This window comes from Triplophysa rosa, unplaced genomic scaffold (genome assembly GCF_024868665.1).
Source record: "Triplophysa rosa unplaced genomic scaffold, Trosa_1v2 scaffold7_ERROPOS2016172, whole genome shotgun sequence".
Classification (NCBI taxonomy): Eukaryota; Metazoa; Chordata; class Actinopteri; order Cypriniformes; family Nemacheilidae; genus Triplophysa; species Triplophysa rosa.
In genome coordinates, this window is record NW_026634815.1 from 243,737 (window position 1) to 262,302 (window position 18,566).

General features: G+C 40.5%; 2 protein-coding genes across 7 annotated transcripts in view; one reads left to right on the top strand and one right to left on the bottom strand.

Moving 5' to 3' along the window:
• Window positions 1-269: 269 nt before the first annotated feature.
• znf711 (zinc finger protein 711) lies at window positions 270-11,129 on the top strand. The gene is made up of 9 exons (XM_057328770.1): window positions 270-532; window positions 3,398-3,483; window positions 3,577-3,674; window positions 3,761-4,249; window positions 4,421-4,579; window positions 4,831-4,968; window positions 5,051-5,188; window positions 6,274-6,405; window positions 7,982-11,129. Exons 3-9 carry the CDS (start codon window positions 3,599-3,601, stop codon window positions 9,157-9,159), a joined length of 2,310 nt encoding a protein of 769 aa, XP_057184753.1. The 5' UTR covers window positions 270-532; window positions 3,398-3,483; window positions 3,577-3,598; the 3' UTR covers window positions 9,160-11,129.
• Window positions 11,130-12,352: 1,223 nt separating this feature from the next.
• Window positions 12,353-18,566, bottom strand: part of frmpd3 (FERM and PDZ domain containing 3) — a 129,260-nt gene continuing 123,046 nt past the window's right edge. For 4 of the 6 annotated variants that reach the window (XM_057328755.1, XM_057328756.1, XM_057328758.1 and 1 more), the window contains one exon: window positions 12,355-17,965. In XM_057328755.1, coding sequence (XP_057184738.1) covers window positions 15,228-17,965 — 2,738 coding nt within the window. In that variant the 3' untranslated portion in view covers window positions 12,355-15,227. Of the gene's footprint in view, window positions 17,966-18,566 lie in introns of all 6 variants that reach the window. The other 2 variants (XM_057328761.1, XM_057328760.1) reach the window with 2 other exon arrangements.

Genomic DNA, 18,566 nt, shown 5'->3' on the forward strand with positions numbered 1-18,566 from the left:
AGTTGAAAAATATTCTTCTCTAGGTCAGACTGCAAGAGCACCTGATAAACACCCTATAACAGTGTTATGCAAATGAAATGATTATTTCAGCAGTTTTCACTGATGACAACATTACTCCGCTCAGTCACGAGTTTATCCACATTTTATTTTACATGTGCATGTTTTCACGTGCCGATTATATAATCGTATTGCTCATAAATTACGTCTGAAATGAAGTGTAACTAACTGCATTCCGCGCAGTGGCTTGTGTTTGACATAACGTAACGTCAAGTGTGCCGGGCGTTTGCTCTACCCCCTCTCTCCACTCTTGTCACTCAGTATTCTGATTGGCTCATATCTTGACACGAAAAGTCTGATTGGCTGAGACCTCGAAACGAGCAGCGTGATTGGTTCAGGCCTAGAAAACAGTACTCGGGAATTCTGCATGTACAGGCCGCAGTAGTGCTACCGTTGGAAAATCAACAATAATAAATTGCGACACGTTCCAGGGGAACAGAAAGGTATCAACGGCTGGAAGGCTGTCGCGGAATAGGTAAAACGTCTTGGATTTGTGCGGCATGTGTATAAAACGATCGCTGTCGGCCCAGTCGGCCTGCGCGGGCCCGACGCAGCCTTGTGTTGTCTTCAAGCGCGAGGAAGCGCCCAGCACGCGCTCCTGCTAGCGGATATTCACGTTAAACTTCTCCTCACCGCGTGCTCGAATCGCACAGAAAATGCATTAGATGACCACATACATTATAAACATTGCAAATGAGATGGTGTTGCGCACTTTTGTTGTAACCTAGGAGTGCGTTTTACCCGTTTATGCGATGACATATTGACTAGCTAATGCTATTAGCCGTTTAGCATGTAGTAAAATGGCGGATGACAATATGGCGCAGTAACGCGACTGCATCTGCACAAGCATTAACCTGAATATAAACTTAAATTTACTGGAATGTTGCAAAATGTAGTGTTGTGTTTTGCGCAGTCTCTTAAGTTTGCCAAGTTAAAGCGGCAGTAGTAAGATTTGTTTTGATATTATTCTCTCACGCATGAAGTGGAATGCGCAATTATGAATCCTACTAGAGTGAAGGCACGGCTCATACATATTAATGAGTTAGCGTCATGGCTATGCGTGTTCTCAGCATTACGGCGTCTAGGCACGTAAACTAATTAATATGCATGAGTCTTATTTTTTATCATAGTAGGTTTCGTTAATAAGTATCGGTGCTTGAAAATAAACACATTGAAAAGCTAGTGGTGATCATCGTTACTGCTGTTCCGCAGAGCCTTTTGGGTAGAGTTCCGTATAGAGTCAAGAACTGACAGTAATCTCACACACTGTTTAAAAAGCTAATTTACGTCAATTTTTCATCGTAAGGAGCGCTTGTAACGTTACGTCTTCGAAACTTTTTGGAAATCCCTTCAAATGTTGCTATACTCGTATCAGAAGGCTTATGATATCAACCATATTTGCTGTCAAAAATTATTTATTTGTCATTATCACAAACCATTTTATTGGTAATCTTAATTACTGTTTCCAAATAGATTTAATTACATGTTATATAACAAAAGGATGCTAGCAGAAGTTCCATATAGCCTTCAAGCACCAACATTTCTCTCATAATTTACTCACCCCTCATGTCATTCCCTTCATATACCTGATGTCAAATATTTTTTAAATGTCATATTGTCATCTTAGAATGGTCCTTATAGATTTTTATTGTTGCATGTAGGTTTGGGGTTTATAGCGGGACAGGCACCCCACTTTGTTGCATTTTGGCGCTCAGTTTTGTGCCTGTGCAAGGTTTACACATTTACCAAAGATTACTCGGTCTTAATAAAACATCACAAAAAAGTCCGGGAATTTGTGTGCATTACAACCTGAAATAGTTTGTAATTTAAAAAGTTGATGTAAATTAAGGAATATGTTTTAATAAAAAAAGTCAAATTTTTGTGCTGCTTCTGAATTCCATGAGAATCTCCTTTAAAAAAAATATGTTGGTGTCACGTAGATCAGTGGTTCTCAAACTGGGGGCCTTGGCCCCTTGAGGGGGCCCCAAGATGGATCCAGGGGGCCACAGATTTTGTGGCATTTTATGAAATATAGAAATTTATCATACATTTTATGCAATCAAACATCAGAAAAAGAAGACCACCAACCAAGAGAATTGATGTTTCAGCATTGTAAAACTGAATATGTTTTTGGTTCAAGTATAAGATTATAAGTACTTATTTGGGGGGGGCACAACGTGATGCACCCTACACAAAGGGGGCCTTACGATGAAAAAGTTTGAGAACCACTGATGTAGATCATAGAGTTTCATTGAGTTTTAGGCCCGTTTCACAGACAAGGCTTAGTTTAAGCCAGGACTATGTATTGATTTAATTAGAATATTTAAGTTGGTTTTATAAAAAAAAACGCCTTGAAAAAATATATTACTGGTGTGCACAAAAGAATGGCACAGACATATTTTAAGATATGTCAGGGCAAGTTATGTTCCTCAAACTTTTTTAAAACATTTTAATCTGGGACTAGTCTTTTGCCTGTGAACCCGGGCACTAGTTTTATAGATTCTCTGTTTTTTTGTTTGTCTTATTGGTTGGTCTATACATTATAATACACACAGTCTATACATAATATAATACACAACAAATAAGGTATATTATATATATATACACTGTTGTGGAAGCTACTTTGAAATTGTAGTTAGATAAGGTACAAGCTACTCACGAATAAAAGTACTTAAGTTAGATCGTAGTTACCCATCTGAAAAAGTAGTTAGCTACACTACAAGTTACTTTAAAAAAGTAGCTAGCTTCTTTGACACTACTCAATGTCACATTAAAAAAATACAGGAGTGTAATATTTATTATAGCAAACTGTATAGTAAATTTCCTAGATACAGTACCGTTTTTTTACTTTATAAATTCTGTAGTATACTTTAATATTTATTAAAGTGTATGAATTTACTATAGCTATATAATACAGAATACTGTAGTATATGTTAATAGAGTGTGATAATTACCATAATATTCTACAGCTGTAATATACTACAATTTACTATAGTAAATACTAATGTGTGCGCGCATCGGGGCGGAACTCTTTACGGAGAGCAGAGGATTGTAAAGCCGCGACCATGTAGAAACAGAACTGACATGCTGTCATGTAAATAAGATAAATAACATAATGCTATTTAGTTTGTTTAATACGAGAACAAGGTATAGACATTTTATATAGGAAAGGTAACATTAAATTACTTCTCTTGTGATCTGGCACTATACAAAATAAAAAATTAACTTGACCTTCAAGGGGGCGGGAGGTGCCATTGGAGGGGCGGGGTGCCCCCCTAAGGTAATGGTATTGGAAACACTGAATGAACACAAACATGTATTTTTTGTTTGTTTGTTTTAGAAACGTTCTACCCAGATGCCAGATTCACAGATTCATGTAATGTTTGGCACACGCACACGTGAAATGAACTGTCGTCAAATGTGAAGGTACAAATTATATTTTGAATAATATAATTTAGCATAATAGCCTGAAGTGTTTGTGAACTTGATTTCTTGTGCCTGTTCATAATATACATACAGAATTGTGGAAAAATCGCAGATAATGGATCAAGGTGGAGGGATCCTGGAGCTTCACAAAGATCTCAAGATGCCCCATACAATGATAATGGCAGATTTCGGTAAGAAACAGCTGTCAGATATCTTGTCCGGTTAATTTTTTTCAAAGGTTTATCCCGTACACTTGTCTGTTTGGTTGTGTTTATAGTTGCTGGGATGGGGGGCATGGCCCACGTTGACGGTGAGCACATCGTGGTGTCAGTGCCGGAGGCCGTGCTGGTCTCAGACGTGGTGACGGATGAAGGTATCATGCTGGAGACTGACCTGGAGGCCGAGGTGGTGGAAGGGCCTGACATCTGCCACGAGGACGTCATAGTCACCGAGGAAGTCATCATGTCTGAGTCTATTCTGGGGGAAGAGGTTGCCATCGAAGAGGCACTGGGCAGCACGGCCGATCATCACGAGCTGACCACTGATCTGATCGAGGAGACGGCTCCTGATCAGGTGTTTGTGGCTGAACTTATTTCACCGAATGAAGATAGCTCTCTGGATCACGACCTCGTGTCTGCAGAGGTCATGGTGGCGGACGTGGAGACGGTGATCCATTCGCACGACACCATGCAATCTGATGTCGCTATTAAGGCGGATGATGAAGAGGACGTGAAGAGCACTTCAGAGGACTATCTCATGATTTCCTGTGAGTGGACATCAGCAGAACACCTCAGTAGGTTTGGAATATGAAAACCGGTTCTTTGAACCATGTCCGGTGTGATTTCCATTCAAAAATCTGTGACGGCTTTAGTGAATTTCATCTGGAAGTGGTGAAAAACTTCGGTACGTGTACACTGACGTTTGACTTGTTTTGCAGTGGATGAAGTTGGGGAGAAGCTAGACATTGGGGACACGCCTTTAAAGATCAGCACGGATATGAGCCACGATGATGACGGGTCGAAGGAGGATGAGTTTAGTTCCGAGGTCATTAAAGTGTATATCTTTAAGGCTGATGGAGATGAAGATGTGGAAATAGGTAAGAGAAACCATACAGAGGAATGTTTTCAGTGGTCTTTGCTATGCCAATCACTGCTTCTTTTCCTCATGTTTGACATTTGCTGAACCCCAAGTAATCAAATTTGCTGTTAAACTCAGACTTGCAGTTATGATTTTTGGTCAGAATGTGCAAGCCCAGCTGTGACTGCGTATGTGGAGCCTTTTCAGGATGAAAACTATACCAGTGTTTGTTTCTCTCCAAACCATAATTGTGTTTGAATCGTGGTGTAGGCAGCACAGAGGTGGTAGCAGAGAGTGATTTCCCCAACGGGCATGCAGTGTTGGAGTCGGTGGGCTCAGGCAGGCTTCCCAGAGAGAAGATGGTCTACATGGCTGTGAAGGACACCAGTCAGGGAGAGGACGATATCAGTGAGTTCTGTTTCTCTTTTTTTTGCATATATGTGTCTGCACTGCGGCAGGTCTCAAGTGTGTGCGTGTTGTTTTTGTGTAGACTGTTCTGAGATGACCGATCAGGTGTATATGGAGGTGATCGTTGGGGAGGATGAGGCAGCTGCCATCCAGGAATCGCAGCTGGAGGACACACCAGTCAACAAGAGCTTCGTCCCTGCTACCTGGGCAGCTGCTTATGGTCCTTCACTTTACATTACTAGAGCTGAAGTTACTTTAAAGATGGGATAACACACGCAGCCAATCTCATATTGATCATGAGTGCCTATACAGTAGTATTGCATACTTCGTATTTTCGAAGAGTATTTAGTTTGATGAAATTTATAAAAGAGATACAGCTGTTCGATTATTTCTGGAAAAAGACGAGTGGGCAGGGGTTTACAGGGGATTACAGCACGAGCACACAATACATCATCCTTCGTGTTTTGTACATTATGCACGTACGTGCCGATTGCCAACAAAACACAGACATATGACTTAGTTTGACTTACCTCGTGCAGTTCATGTCTGGCATATTTTAGCACTGGGACCGCTCCATCTATTAGTTTCAAACCATCTCCAAATCCAGCGTTATATCCACCGTTTATATAACATCCATCACTGAAGTGCCGTGAGCAAACAAACACACCTCAACTTCTCTCACTATCGAAAGAGCTGCAGCTGCAGGCCCGCAGCGCAGCCAATCTTGATAAGCGCGTCTTCCTATAGCTCGTCGGTTGGCGCGTGGGCGGGCTATTTTTTTTCGCCTTGCCGTGGGCGTGCTTTTCCGGAGAATTGCCCAATAAAATGCATAGGATCCCATCCAGACTTATAAAAAGGAGTGTATCAAGCACAGTGCTGGGGGAGTGTATCAAGCACAGAAATACTACGTCATACGTCTAACTCGTTTTTAACAAGTTGACCATGTTAAGCCGGCACGTTCAACAGTGTAAAGAAGTCAGAATGCATGACATAGCATGATATCCCGCCTTTAAAGTATAAGTTCACCCAGCAGTGAAAATCATCTAGTCTATGACGTATGACTGTCCCTCCATAATACAAAAAAATGCTGATTATTTCCTTAGTAATTATGCAATGATCATGGACAGTCAAGCTCGGTAAAAATGAACCTGCACAACCCGTGTGCTTTATTTCAGGTGAAAGAGAAGATAGTAGGATTTCCATGTTTGGGTGAATTGTTCTTTTAAACACGGAGCAATGTTTATAATAAACTTTCTGCCATGCAGTTATAGAGCCAGCAGCTCACCAGCGATGGTTTTCTTACAGGCAGCAGTCTAGAGAGTAAGAACGGAGCTGGCACTCCTTACCTGCAGATCACTGACAACATCAGCACCAGTCGAGCTCTCAAGCAGAAGTTCAAGAAGAAGAGGAGAGGAGAATCACGCCAGTGCCAGACGGGTAGGACACACAAACGTTTGTTTAGGTCATCAACATATTCTACGTTTCATAACTTCATTGTTCAATGTGGAGATGATCGGAAGAATGATTCTAGATCATAAGAAGAAAGCAAAAACGGCAACGATAAATTCAAATATGACACTTTGAGATCTTCAAAGATTTCTTCTGACAAGTCGTCGTGTATTGTGATGGGAAAAGCAAGAACAAGTGAGATTTGCAGGTTGTGGATGAGTCGCCATAGCTCTTGTTTTGGTTTAGTTTAGCTAAATAAGCTCAAAATATGAACGGTTTTGGCTTACGAAAATGATGAGAGAGTTGCACATTTTGGTGTTTCATTAAAGAGTAAGTAGCATATGATTTTTAAGGTCCTACTTTGGTTTATGGAGTGTCCAACAACAAGTTTATGTACATACAAGGTGTAAAAACACTATTATGTTGTAATAATAGGCAGTTATTCTTACCATACTTCTTGTCTGACTCGCAAATGATTCGTTCCGCGATTCATCCGTCTAGTCCCCTCCTATCCGCTAGCCTAGTGTCATGTGATTGGTCAGATGGTGTAGTGTGTTGTGATTGGTCAAATGCGTTCATCATGTGTCTTGGACTAGTTGACACGGCATACAGTGTACGGAGTTCGTATCTTCAGATGTTGTTACAATACAGATAAGTACTTGACTCAGTTTTTGAAATAAATACTTTGAGAGTTAATAGATTGAACAATTAAATTAGCCGAGTTAATAGCAAGATAAACAAACTGTAATTCCCCAGAAATAACGGTACATGCTAATGATAGCGTTATATGCATTAGCTAAACACAGACATAAGGTACACAAATATTTCTTGAAGTTAAGACAAAAATAAATAGGCACACTTACAGGTTGTGATTCGGTGGAGCTAACAGGTCCAAATAAGGTTGGTATTGCCCCCTCTTTCAAGGATAGTCGTTTCACATATCCTGCAGTGAACGCGCCAAGATTATTGAAGCAATCTTCGGTGAAATGACGCGCGCACAGTAAAACCCTGGGGTTATACTTCTTTGGTATCGTTTGAAAAATGAATTGTAACCATTGTTCCCTCAGAAGTTCTTCCTTTGGTAGTTGAAATAAGACGGACTTAGTTTCACAATGTAGAACACAGGTTCTAGACATGATACACACGCATCACGAACGAGCGACAGTGTTTTGGGGGAGGAGACTAGTGAAGTTTTCGCGGCAGTCCCAGCAAAACGTAGGCGGGGACTATGTGTAGTGACGTAGATACGCGGCGGTTAGAGACTCGGACTAGCTCATGTCTTGTTTGCATGATTCAGAGTCAACTCCCATTTTTACAAGCCAATAACTTTGTTATTCATTCACCTTCGGATTTACAACTTGGCAGACAGCTTACTTTCAAACACGGCAACATTACACACTGCATGAAATGTGATTTTCATGATCTCATGCTACTTACTCTTTAAGCAAATATTGGAAACTCACATGCAGGCCTGACACCTATCTGCTGTAACGTTCTTTTTTTGACATCATGTCACGGAAGTTTAACATTGATTTTTTCATCAGGTTCTTTATCTTCATTATAGCTGTGATCATCGGTCCCGATGGACAGCCCCTGACCGTCTACCCCTGCCACATCTGCGGAAAGAAGTTCAAGACACGAGGATTCCTGAAACGCCACATGAAGAACCACCCAGACCACATGTTCAAGAAGAAGTACCAGTGCACCGACTGCGACTTCACCACCAACAAAAAGGTGAGTTTTCACAACCATCTGGAGAGCCACAAGCTCATCATTAAGAACGAGAAGATCCCCGAGTACACGGAGTACACACGCCGCTATCACGAAGCCAGCCCTCTGAGCTCCAACAAACTCATACTGCGCGACAAGGAGCCCAAGCTGCACAACTGTAAGTATTGCGAGTACGAGACGGCCGAACAGGGTCTCCTGAACCGTCATTTGCTGGCCGTGCACAGCAAGAACTTTGCACACGTCTGCGTGGAGTGTGCCAAGGGCTTCCGCCACCCGTCAGAGCTCAAGAAGCACATGAGGACGCACACGGGCGAGAAGCCCTACCACTGCCAGCACTGCGACTTCCGTTGCGCGGATCAGTCCAACTTAAAGACTCACATAAAGAGCAAACACGGCACGGACCTTCCCTTCAAGTGCGGACACTGCCCGCAGGCCTTCGCCGATGACAAAGAGCTCCAGAGGCACACGGAGATCTTTCAGGGCCACAAGACTCACCAGTGCCCGCACTGCGACCACAAGAGCACCAATTCCAGTGACCTGAAGCGTCACGTCATCTCGGTGCACACTAAAGACTTCCCGCACAAGTGCGACGTGTGCGAGAAGGGCTTCCACAGACCCTCGGAACTGAAAAAACACGCCGAAACGCACAAGGGGAATAAAGTCCATCAGTGCCGGCACTGCGATTTTAAGATATCGGACCCTTTCACGCTCAGCCGCCACATCCTGTCCGTTCACACCAAGGACTTGCCGTTTAAATGCAAGCGTTGCAAGCGCGGCTTCAGGCAGCAGAACGAACTCAAAAAGCACATGAAGACGCATAGCGGCCGCAAGGTCTACCAGTGCCAGTACTGCGAGTACAACACTACGGACGCTTCGGGGTTCAAACGCCACGTCATATCCATCCACACTAAAGACTATCCCCACCGCTGTGACTATTGCAAAAAGGGTTTCAGGCGACCATCGGAAAAGAACCAACACATCATTCGGCATCACAAAGAAACCCTAATGTAACACCATCCAACCTTCAACTCTACGGCTACGCGCAAGCCCGTCTTGGTGTTTCATCATCTAAATATATGTAAAAGATCTGAAATTCTCACACCTCTCTACTTCTGCAAATGAAAATCACTCATTCAGGGTCCCAAATGTCTATTTTTATACCCAGCTTGCTTCAATGCTGCAAGCAAATCATGTTCAATATATTGGTTCACCCGTGAATGAGAATTCTGTCATGCATTCACCATGCACCGTAAAATATACTTACAGTAGCAGCAAACATCAGTTGTGTCAGCACGTTTTGCCGTTTTCTGATGTCATCAGCGATGGTGTCATTGGTTCTCACGAATGGCCCCGGCATGTGCAGAAGTGTGAATCGTTTTTTCTCTATTCTTCCATTGTGGAAAAGAGCATGACTCGTACTTTTGTGTTCATTGAGTGAACACTGACAGAATTGTCATTTTCAGTGAACTTTCATTTCTTTTTGGGCTGGTCAGAGCATCATCACGGGCAAAAGACGCTCGGTGTGTTTGGTGCACTCCTCAGTAAATGAGTTTTACCTGTTATCATTTTAAAGCCTGTCATGATGTTCGTTTGCGCAACTAACTTCTTTTGTAGTACCTAAAATGATGTACTTCAATTTTTATCACATCTATAACATTCGCTTTTATAGTTTATCAGTATGTTTGACACGCATCATTGCCGAAGACCACTATAGTTTTTATGATTTTATGTGAAGTCAATTGTTAACAAACATGCACATACTGCCAATTATTTTGGGTCTCTTATTTCGGTGTCATGCCTTACATGTAATGTATTTTCTTGCACTGAATAGAGTAAATATAAATCAGTTGTGAATATTTTTTAACAAGTTTCAAGTATGCTATTATAGATGTATGCAAATCACATCAAGAGCACCTTTGCTTTTATAGTGTCATTTCATCGTTATTTATTTATTCGTGGGTGGACATAGACAGATACAGCATCCTAAACCAAAAGCAATCCTCCTCCACGCCAGTATTTACATGTAAATGAGACATGTCTATCATGTCTGTTAATTGACTTCTATCATAACTGCGGTTAACAGCAGAAACTCAACTACTCAAACATGCTTTTATTGTCTGTTGTTCACTTGAAATCACTCCGGTGTTGTCCTATGTAAAGGCATTCTTTATAAGCTCATTGTCAGTGATTTTACAACATTGCAGTGGAATTGTAAGGGAACGGAGGAGTTACAGGAGCTTAAAAACATGACACTTGAAATGATTCTGTTTTCCAGAAAGACAAAATGAAGCTTAGTTTATTCTTTTGGGCGAACGAAAATTCAGCATGAATGGATGTATAAATCTTGCTTTTGTAAATATCTTAATTCGCAATTAAATGGGGGAGTTTAATTAGAGGATTAAAGAATTAAAAAAGATCTCAGTAAGTTATTAAGTACTGGCAAATATTTTTATATCTCTGGGCACCTTATGCAAGATGTTGTCAGACATTGAGCCTCGTAGGGAAATGAAGAAAGTGGTTTTGTGTTTGAAATCAATGACTTGTGCACGAACGTGTTCTGCTTGTGTTTCATCAATAAGGTCGATTATTTTTGTGACTTTTTCCAATTACACTGAACATTGAACCACATCCGTATAAGCAGCCGTTCGGACCACACCAGTGACAAAGTGTGCGAGTAGTCTAGATGTTGCTTTGTTTGTTACAGTTGTGCTTGGAGACAGTCATTCTTGTGAAAGAAATTCATCCATTTTAAGCCATTTGTTTTTTGGTGACCGATGGACTACTACTGAGGAGAAATCAGAATAAATTTCTTTTTGCTTTCAGAAATTGTTTGGCACTCAGGTATTTCCTTGACATTTATCAACTAGCACTTTTCAAATGTAAGATAATTAACACAATCTAAAGAAATCAAGTGAATTCAGTCATTATAAATGTTGTATATGATGTCATTAAAGTGGTTAATTAGAAAAAGAAGACTCTTTTTTTGTTTTGTTCTGTTTCTTTTGGTTTAATATTAGATGGTTTCCACAGTTTTACTAATGTGAAAATAGGAGTATAATTCTTATCATTTAGTTTTGTTTATATCCTTTTCGGGTTGGTTTGTTTTGGACAAAATATTTGATGTCTTAGAGTTGGGGGATTAACATTGATTTGTTAAAAGCCCCTTAGTCTTTGATTACAATGAAGTATTCATCCGTCACAAGAAAGTTACAAACTTTTACGTGTTCAATTCCACTCAAAGTGTGGAAATCAGTAATTGTCAAGTTTTGTTTCATATTAAGCTTTAAAAATATAAATTGTGCTTGCAAATTACTTCCTGTACAGAAAGCCACGTTTCCATTACAGATTTGCGCAAAATTTAAGTGATGTTTTCTAAATGTCAATTTAGAAATTGACATTAAAAGTTCCTAATAAATCTCCATACTGCGCTCACTCGTTTTCCTGCATTTGAGCCATCATATAAGATATTACTTCATGTGAATTCCTTACATCATATGTTCTGTCAAAACATACCGCGAATTGTCATGTGACTTTTTTTATACGCCACATGACTTGTAAATACAACACAAAGTGTTTCCATTGCAGTTTTGTGAAATATGCCTTTATCGTATTGCCTGTAAAAACACCTCGTGAGCATGAGAACTTGTTTGCGGTACATGGGAGTTTTTGCGAAATTGACGCGTTTCCATTGGGCGTATTTTCTCGTATTGCGCTATTTCAGTTTGCACATTCTGAAGTGTAATGGAAACCTGGCTAGTGAAGGGAAGTCAGTTGACATGTGCCCGTCAATACGGTTTAAATCACTTCCCAAGATGCACGTCATGATGTTTGTTGTGAGAATGCAGAGCTGTAACGTAGACAAAGTAGTGAACTACAAATACCATTTATTGTGGTTTTTTTGAGGTAGCCCACATGAAAAAGATACTGTTGTGTACTATAGTATTTTTAGGAATTATATCTATAAAAATACTATTCTAAATTTGTACTCACTAGAAATGAAGGGGTCAGGTATAAGTCTAATAAAAAATGTTTTGAAGACTGGAAAATAGTTGTAATAAATACAGAGGCATGCTCATGCCTTTAGGTAAGCACATAATTGTTAAACAGAGGTGTGGTTATGTTTTGCTTAACCAAAAGAATCTCTCAAGAAGAAAATAAAGCGATTTAATATGATATTCATGGCTAAAAACCTGTTAATACCATTTTTTGCATATTGTCAGATGTTGTTTTTTTTTGCCTCAAGGCCTATTTGTTTTCCATAGTTCACTTTGCGTATCATAGAGTACCTGAGGTTGACTGTCAAGCCATCGGTCAGAAAGCTGAAGCTGAACCAACACGACACCATGCCTCAATCTGACTCAAAGCTTTGATCTGAACCTCAGTCGAGCTGCAGGCTAGAAAGCACTAAAGAATGGCGTTCAATGTTCTGTAAAGGGGAAGTGAACAAACATGTCTGCCACTAAAAGTCAACATGAAATGGTGTTAACTCATTTTACTTTCATAATGTGATGCGTTTTGAATAAAAGAACGTATTCAATGAGCTAATGTAGCTTAGGGCTTGGACACATATCCTCGTAGATCAAGTGTGATGTTTAGTAGCAGAACGGCCTCCAGGAGCAGTTGGACATACTTCGCGGGAGAGGTGACATTAGTATGAATAGAATGTATACATTTCATCACACTGATGAGTAATGCTCTATAAAAACAGATCAGATGAGTTTAATTTCACAATAACATTACGCGATGGCAAAAAAGTTGCTATGATGGAATGATAAAAGAAGCCGCTGGCCTCCGTCCTTTTCGAGAAATAGGGATATTTCATTCATCATAAACATTCTTTCATCATTGACTCACCCTCTTCTTTTGATTTCAACAGAAGAAAGTCATGTTCAACATGAGGGACATTTTTTGTTTATAGAACAACTTTGAGTTGTTTTTAATTACTGTCAGTATTCTTTTATTGTTGTTTGTTTCAAATGATGCTTACTGTGTATTTGGTAAGAGATCAACATCAACAATTTACTTCTAATTAACCAAGTCTGTAATACCTGGAGAAAGCTGTCAGTTATTGTGCTAGCCAGCCAATTTTGAACTCTGGATCTCACAGGCAAAACTTAAATGTTCTTTTTTAACACACTTTATTGCTTTTAAACATGACCTTGCACATAAAAAAGAATTACAGTGAGGATAAACAGACAGAAACAAAGAACTAAATATGAACACGCACAACAAATGAAATGAAACACAGAGACAAATCTCTATTTGGCAAAGCAACTAGTTTTTGACAGAAGATGTCTAAAAATTGTATAAACATGATATCTTTCACTGTAATGCATTTTATAAAAATAAACATGTTCCATGCTTTATTATACTTCAAAATATAGATACTCTGGTTACATTACCACTAAAATCATAAGATAAATCAAACAAAATGTAATTTTGATTAATCCTCGCAGTGTGTGTTATTTTCAAAATGACTACGCTTTACTAATATTTCATGTTCTTTTCAATATTTTTACAAGTTGACCATATTATAATTGTAGTTTTATATGGAAATAGCATTGTAAAACACTAGTTTCTATTTGTACTTTTGTTTATCGAACAATATATTGAAATCTAAATCCAGCATTAAACAGTCTTTCAGTTGTCGGCATGATGGTGTCTGCTTCATTCAAATCTAGAAGTGGCAACATGCAAGACTCCAGAACAATGAGATGTTGTAACGTCACAGTAATAGAGTCTGTTATAAGTAGACTCTGATGTCATAGACTGGAAGAGGACACAGAAACGTTTTCAGACATAAGACAGCAGTTGGTTTTATTAAAATACATATAAAACTATTCTGTGTATTTGAGGGGATGGTTTTTTTTTTCTCGGGAGTGCACAATAGATGACATCACATGGAAATCAAAAAATAAATGACATTTCAAATAATGGGGTCGAAGAAACTTTGAAGCAATATTCAGGAAATATTGTGTACTATGCTGTTGTCAGTGCACTTATATAAGCTATATATATATATATATATAAACAAAACAATATTATTTTATATACACAAGTATTGGCCTTTGCACTGTATTGTGTGGCTATCAAGAGCCCACCCCACTATTATACAAATCAATGTTGCCACTGTATTCCTCTGTAAGAGGTATGAAGCAGGATCAGTCCTGGATGAGCGTGTAAGAGTGAGAAAGAATATTATTTTTGTGCATTGGCAAAGAGGAGCCCCTTTGATTTCACTTGGTCTCAGCTCAACCACTCTCTACATTTAATTGATATTCCAGTAAATTTAAATCTGCTACATTGTCTGCCCTGAGCAGGTGTTTCCTTCCACTACCTTGTTAGAGGGCTCTTGTGTTCATAAATATTCATTAAAAATGCGTTGGTTTAGAGCACTGTAGAGCTATAAATCCAGACAGTGTTTATATGATATTGTGAAAGGGGAGTAATTCATGTCACAACAACCAAATTTAAAAACAAGCACATTACCAAATAACCATTTCTCTCTCTACCTAATTTACAAAATCTGTTAAAATATTTTGCCACCCCAGGGCACATTTTTTTTTAGATTATGTAGGTATAATGTCTGCAATAATTGGAATTGCAATAATGATAATATTGTTTTTCCATATATATTCTATAAACCATGTTTGCAAACACAAAATAACCCAGACACTCCCTGTCAACACCAGCCCTTCCCAAGACAGATATTTTAGGATTTAAATATAGGAACAACTAAACATACAAAAACGAACTCCATTTCACAGTAACCTTTCTCTAAAGACACAAGAGTTACCAGCCCTGTCGGTTATCCATAATCTACACAATCTGTGTTTTGTCTTACTCCATGTGCACATTTATAATATCAAAGATCTTCTAGTTACAAGCTGGAACAACCTTTATAAACGATAACAATGAATCGTATTATGCAGTAATGGAGTTTAGCAGGCAGTAATGTAACAGAAAGACCAGTAAAAAATGTAAACCCATGAATGATTATAAAAGATTCCTGCCCCGTTGCTTGTGTCGAGCAAGTGACTTTCCTGCCACCCCATGATGCTATGTGTGAAATGGAGTCATTACTTGCTGGGCAATGTTTTGATGGAACGATTCAGAGAGCCAACGTTAGTGGTGGTAATGAGTTGAGGACTTGCACTTTTATTGGGGAGGCTACTAGAGTGTCCCATTGCCTCCTCGGCAGCCCGCAGAAGAAGCGTGTAGTTGACCGCTACCTCCTCTACTTTACGTAAAAGCTGTAGTTTTTGAGTTTCAGAGCGTACGCCTCTGACCAGCCGAATGAATGTCTGAGTGAGGTCACACAGCACCTGAAAGCTAGCTGTAACAGCATTTAACATTCGTGAGGGACTTTTCTCAACACTTGCCACTCGCCTACATGATGCCCTAAACTCTTTAAAATGGACTGCAAGTTCTTGCTTGTATTCTGCCAATCTTGCAGGTGGAATGCGAGGTTCACCCTCTATTTGGGGACTGTTGGCACACTGCCTTAAAATTGAGAGCAGCTCGTTGGCATCAAGTTGTGCGTTTAGGAATCCATCAGGTAGTGAGAAAGTTTTGCCCTGCAAGGACTGTACTCTTCCCAAACTACTTTCCAGGTTCCCAGAGGCCCGCAGATCAATCCTCTGTGTTTGCGGCTCCTCTTCTTCCTCCTCCTCCTCTCCACTGCAATCCTCTGCATCAAGTACCTGAAGAGTTTTGCTCACTACTGGCATTGCCCTCGAATCTAGTTGCATTCCAGGCAAGACCTGCAAGGGGATGGAATAAGACAGTTCATCCTTTTCGCTGCTCTCATCAGCGGCCTCACATTTTCGATAACAGAAGCAAAAGGAGCAGCATTTTTCCCTGTCCTCTGTATCCTCACTTGGCAACCCTAGAACCTCGGTGGTACCCTCACGGCTTTCCTGAAGAAGCTTCTCTTCCTGAATAAAAAATATTCCCTTCTTATTTGCATCTCCATCTTTAGCATGTACAGGTTCCACTGGAGTTGGGAGTCGAAGTCCAGTGGCCCTGACTCTTTCCATTTCTTTCTCCAAGCTCTTTGCTTTTGTAGTTTTGACCTCAGCGTACAGGGGGGTGTTGCCATTGTTATCAATCTCCCCTATACTATATCGTCTTTGTAGCTTTTTGTACTGAGGTGCACCCATGCTTTCTGAACGAGTGGTGCATGATGTGGGTGCTTCTCTGGGTTCCCTTGACTCTAGGCTTGTGGAGCGGATTCGAGTAGTTTTGATTTCCAAAGTCTGAGGTTTTCGTACCTCTTCTGGGTCATGTGGATTCTTTGGGATTACTGGGGGTGTTTTAGAAACTGTCCTCTCCCTTCCTCTCTGTTCCACTGCAGAGCCAACTGCTGTGTCTGGGAGACGCATCCCCCGGCACATCCTCTTACAATCACAGCTGCGTCGCTGTTCTCGTGAAATTCCAGGTACTTTCTGTACAGGACTTGTGCGGAGCTGGCAGGCACACGGGGTAAAAGACGGGACTGGGGAAGATCCCTGGGGCAAGAACTCTCCTTGTGATGTTTTAGGTTTTAGCAGCTCTTCCAGAAACTCGAGCTCATACTGCCTGACCTTCTGAAGCTGAGCCCGGCGCTCATCGGTCTCTCGGCGCAGACGTGCTGGGAAAGTGGCTGAAATTAAATTCCTGAAACTCATAAATGGAGTACTACGCTGGGATTTGGCTTTGTTATTTGCTTGCTTCTTAAACTCTGCTCCTGGGATAGTCGCACCCTTTTCCGCACAGCTCAGAACATGTGTTGGGTTTACCAGGACTGACAAACTCTTAGCAATTTTTTGCGGTTCCACAGAAGCTTTACTCTGAGTGCTTTCCACTTTTGCCTCTGGCTTCTCTTTCTGTTCTACTTTAACTGGCATAACTGGTGAGTATTTAGTGGGAGGCAGGGTGCTAGTGTTAGATATACTTGCATCTGTTGTCTTAGCTGTACTCTCTTTGTTGCTGGCTAACTGAAGTCCTTTGGCACGGAGATGCTCGTCATCGGTTGTAGAGGATGAGTGAAACGCTACCACCTTTTGTGGATCTTTTAGACGCACCTGTGGGCCTGGCTCTGGCCGTACTGGACATGTGCAGAACAAGTCAGCAGTTGGGAGAAGATCCCGTGAAGGCTTAGTGGTCTCACTTGAGGCAGTCTCGGCATCTTGGCATATATTCATCGAGCAAATGTTAGCAGATGCTGTTCTATCCACAGGTAGGAGAACAGGTAAGGCTATGTTGGTTGTTTCTTGGGTGTCTTCCCTAGACAGTTGTTCCTGGACACCCTCAGAGGTATTGGAGCTCAACATTTCTTCATTAGCAGGAGGGCATTTCTCTTCTTTTGAACCCTGTTTAAATGCTTTTAGTTCTTCATATGTCTGTGGGTTGTCAGACTCTGACAAGGACTCTTTGACAGAGTCTGCTTCAGTGTTTGCAGCATCCTTCTCAGTTTTTGATTCTTCGTGGCTTTTTCCCAGCTCCACCGCATTGCCAGGCCCTTGATTGGGACACACTTTTAAGGGCACGGTCTTACTTAAGATCAAAGACTTTGGTGCACCCCTGCCACGGATCTGACTCATTGAAAAAGCCCCTCCCCCAATTGTTTGCGTAGTACAGCCAGGGATTGTCAAGGGGAAGTCTCGTCGACTAAAAAGTTGTTCTTTGTTGATGTGGTGGGCAAGAAGATAGGCCTGGTTCTGATGCTGCTTCATGGCTGACACCATCTCAGACACATCTGTTAGCTCTGATGAATTTGTCTCATGCCCAGAGTCTAAGGAAGATTCAGGGGTTATGGCAGCAAGCACAATTAACCCTGTAAGAGAAGAGAAACAAAAGACAATCAAGATCAAAAGAAATCACACCAGGGGTGAGTTTCCCAAATATCGTTGGCGAAACTAACTAGCTAGTCATGCCTGTTTCTGTCATTTGAATCACGTTGGTTCAGCAATATAGTTGATAGAGTAATAAACATCTACTAATGAATCAGTTAAACGTCTACTAATTAAAACAAAAATGAATGCCTGATTATTGCTGCAAATAACGTACATTGCATCTGAAGACTACTTATGTGATCCTGTTGTTATTTATTTCAAGATGTTTCATTCATTCACACGTTTCCTCTTACGTGACTCCACCCAGGGATACCCTAGGGGCCTAGAGCCTGTGGGTTATGTACATGCACACTTTTTAAAATTGTTTTGACAAACTAAAAGACTTAAAAATTATATTTGTATATATTTAGAAAATGGATATAGAATGCGCTGCATGTTGCTTGTTATTTTGCTCAAAAGCATGATTTATGTCTACATGTCAAAATAATAAGAGACTACGGTTCTAACCACAGCTCTACAGCTGTACTTACAATCACACAACTGGGATGCTGTTTGAGATTGTTTGTTGGAACAACGGTTTCT

What these genes read in the sequence shown, in the direction of transcription:
- znf711 (XM_057328770.1), top strand. Translation starts at nt 3,599, where the DNA reads ATGGATCAAGGTGGAGGGATCCTGGAGCTTCACAAAGATCTCAAGATG. An exon ending in GGACTATCTCATGATTTCCT is followed by an intron (nt 4,250 to 4,420) that starts GTGAGTGGACAT and finishes CTTGTTTTGCAG; the next exon opens with TGGATGAAGTTGGGGAGAAG. An exon ending in TCAGGGAGAGGACGATATCA is followed by an intron (nt 4,969 to 5,050) that starts GTGAGTTCTGTT and finishes GTTTTTGTGTAG; the next exon opens with ACTGTTCTGAGATGACCGAT.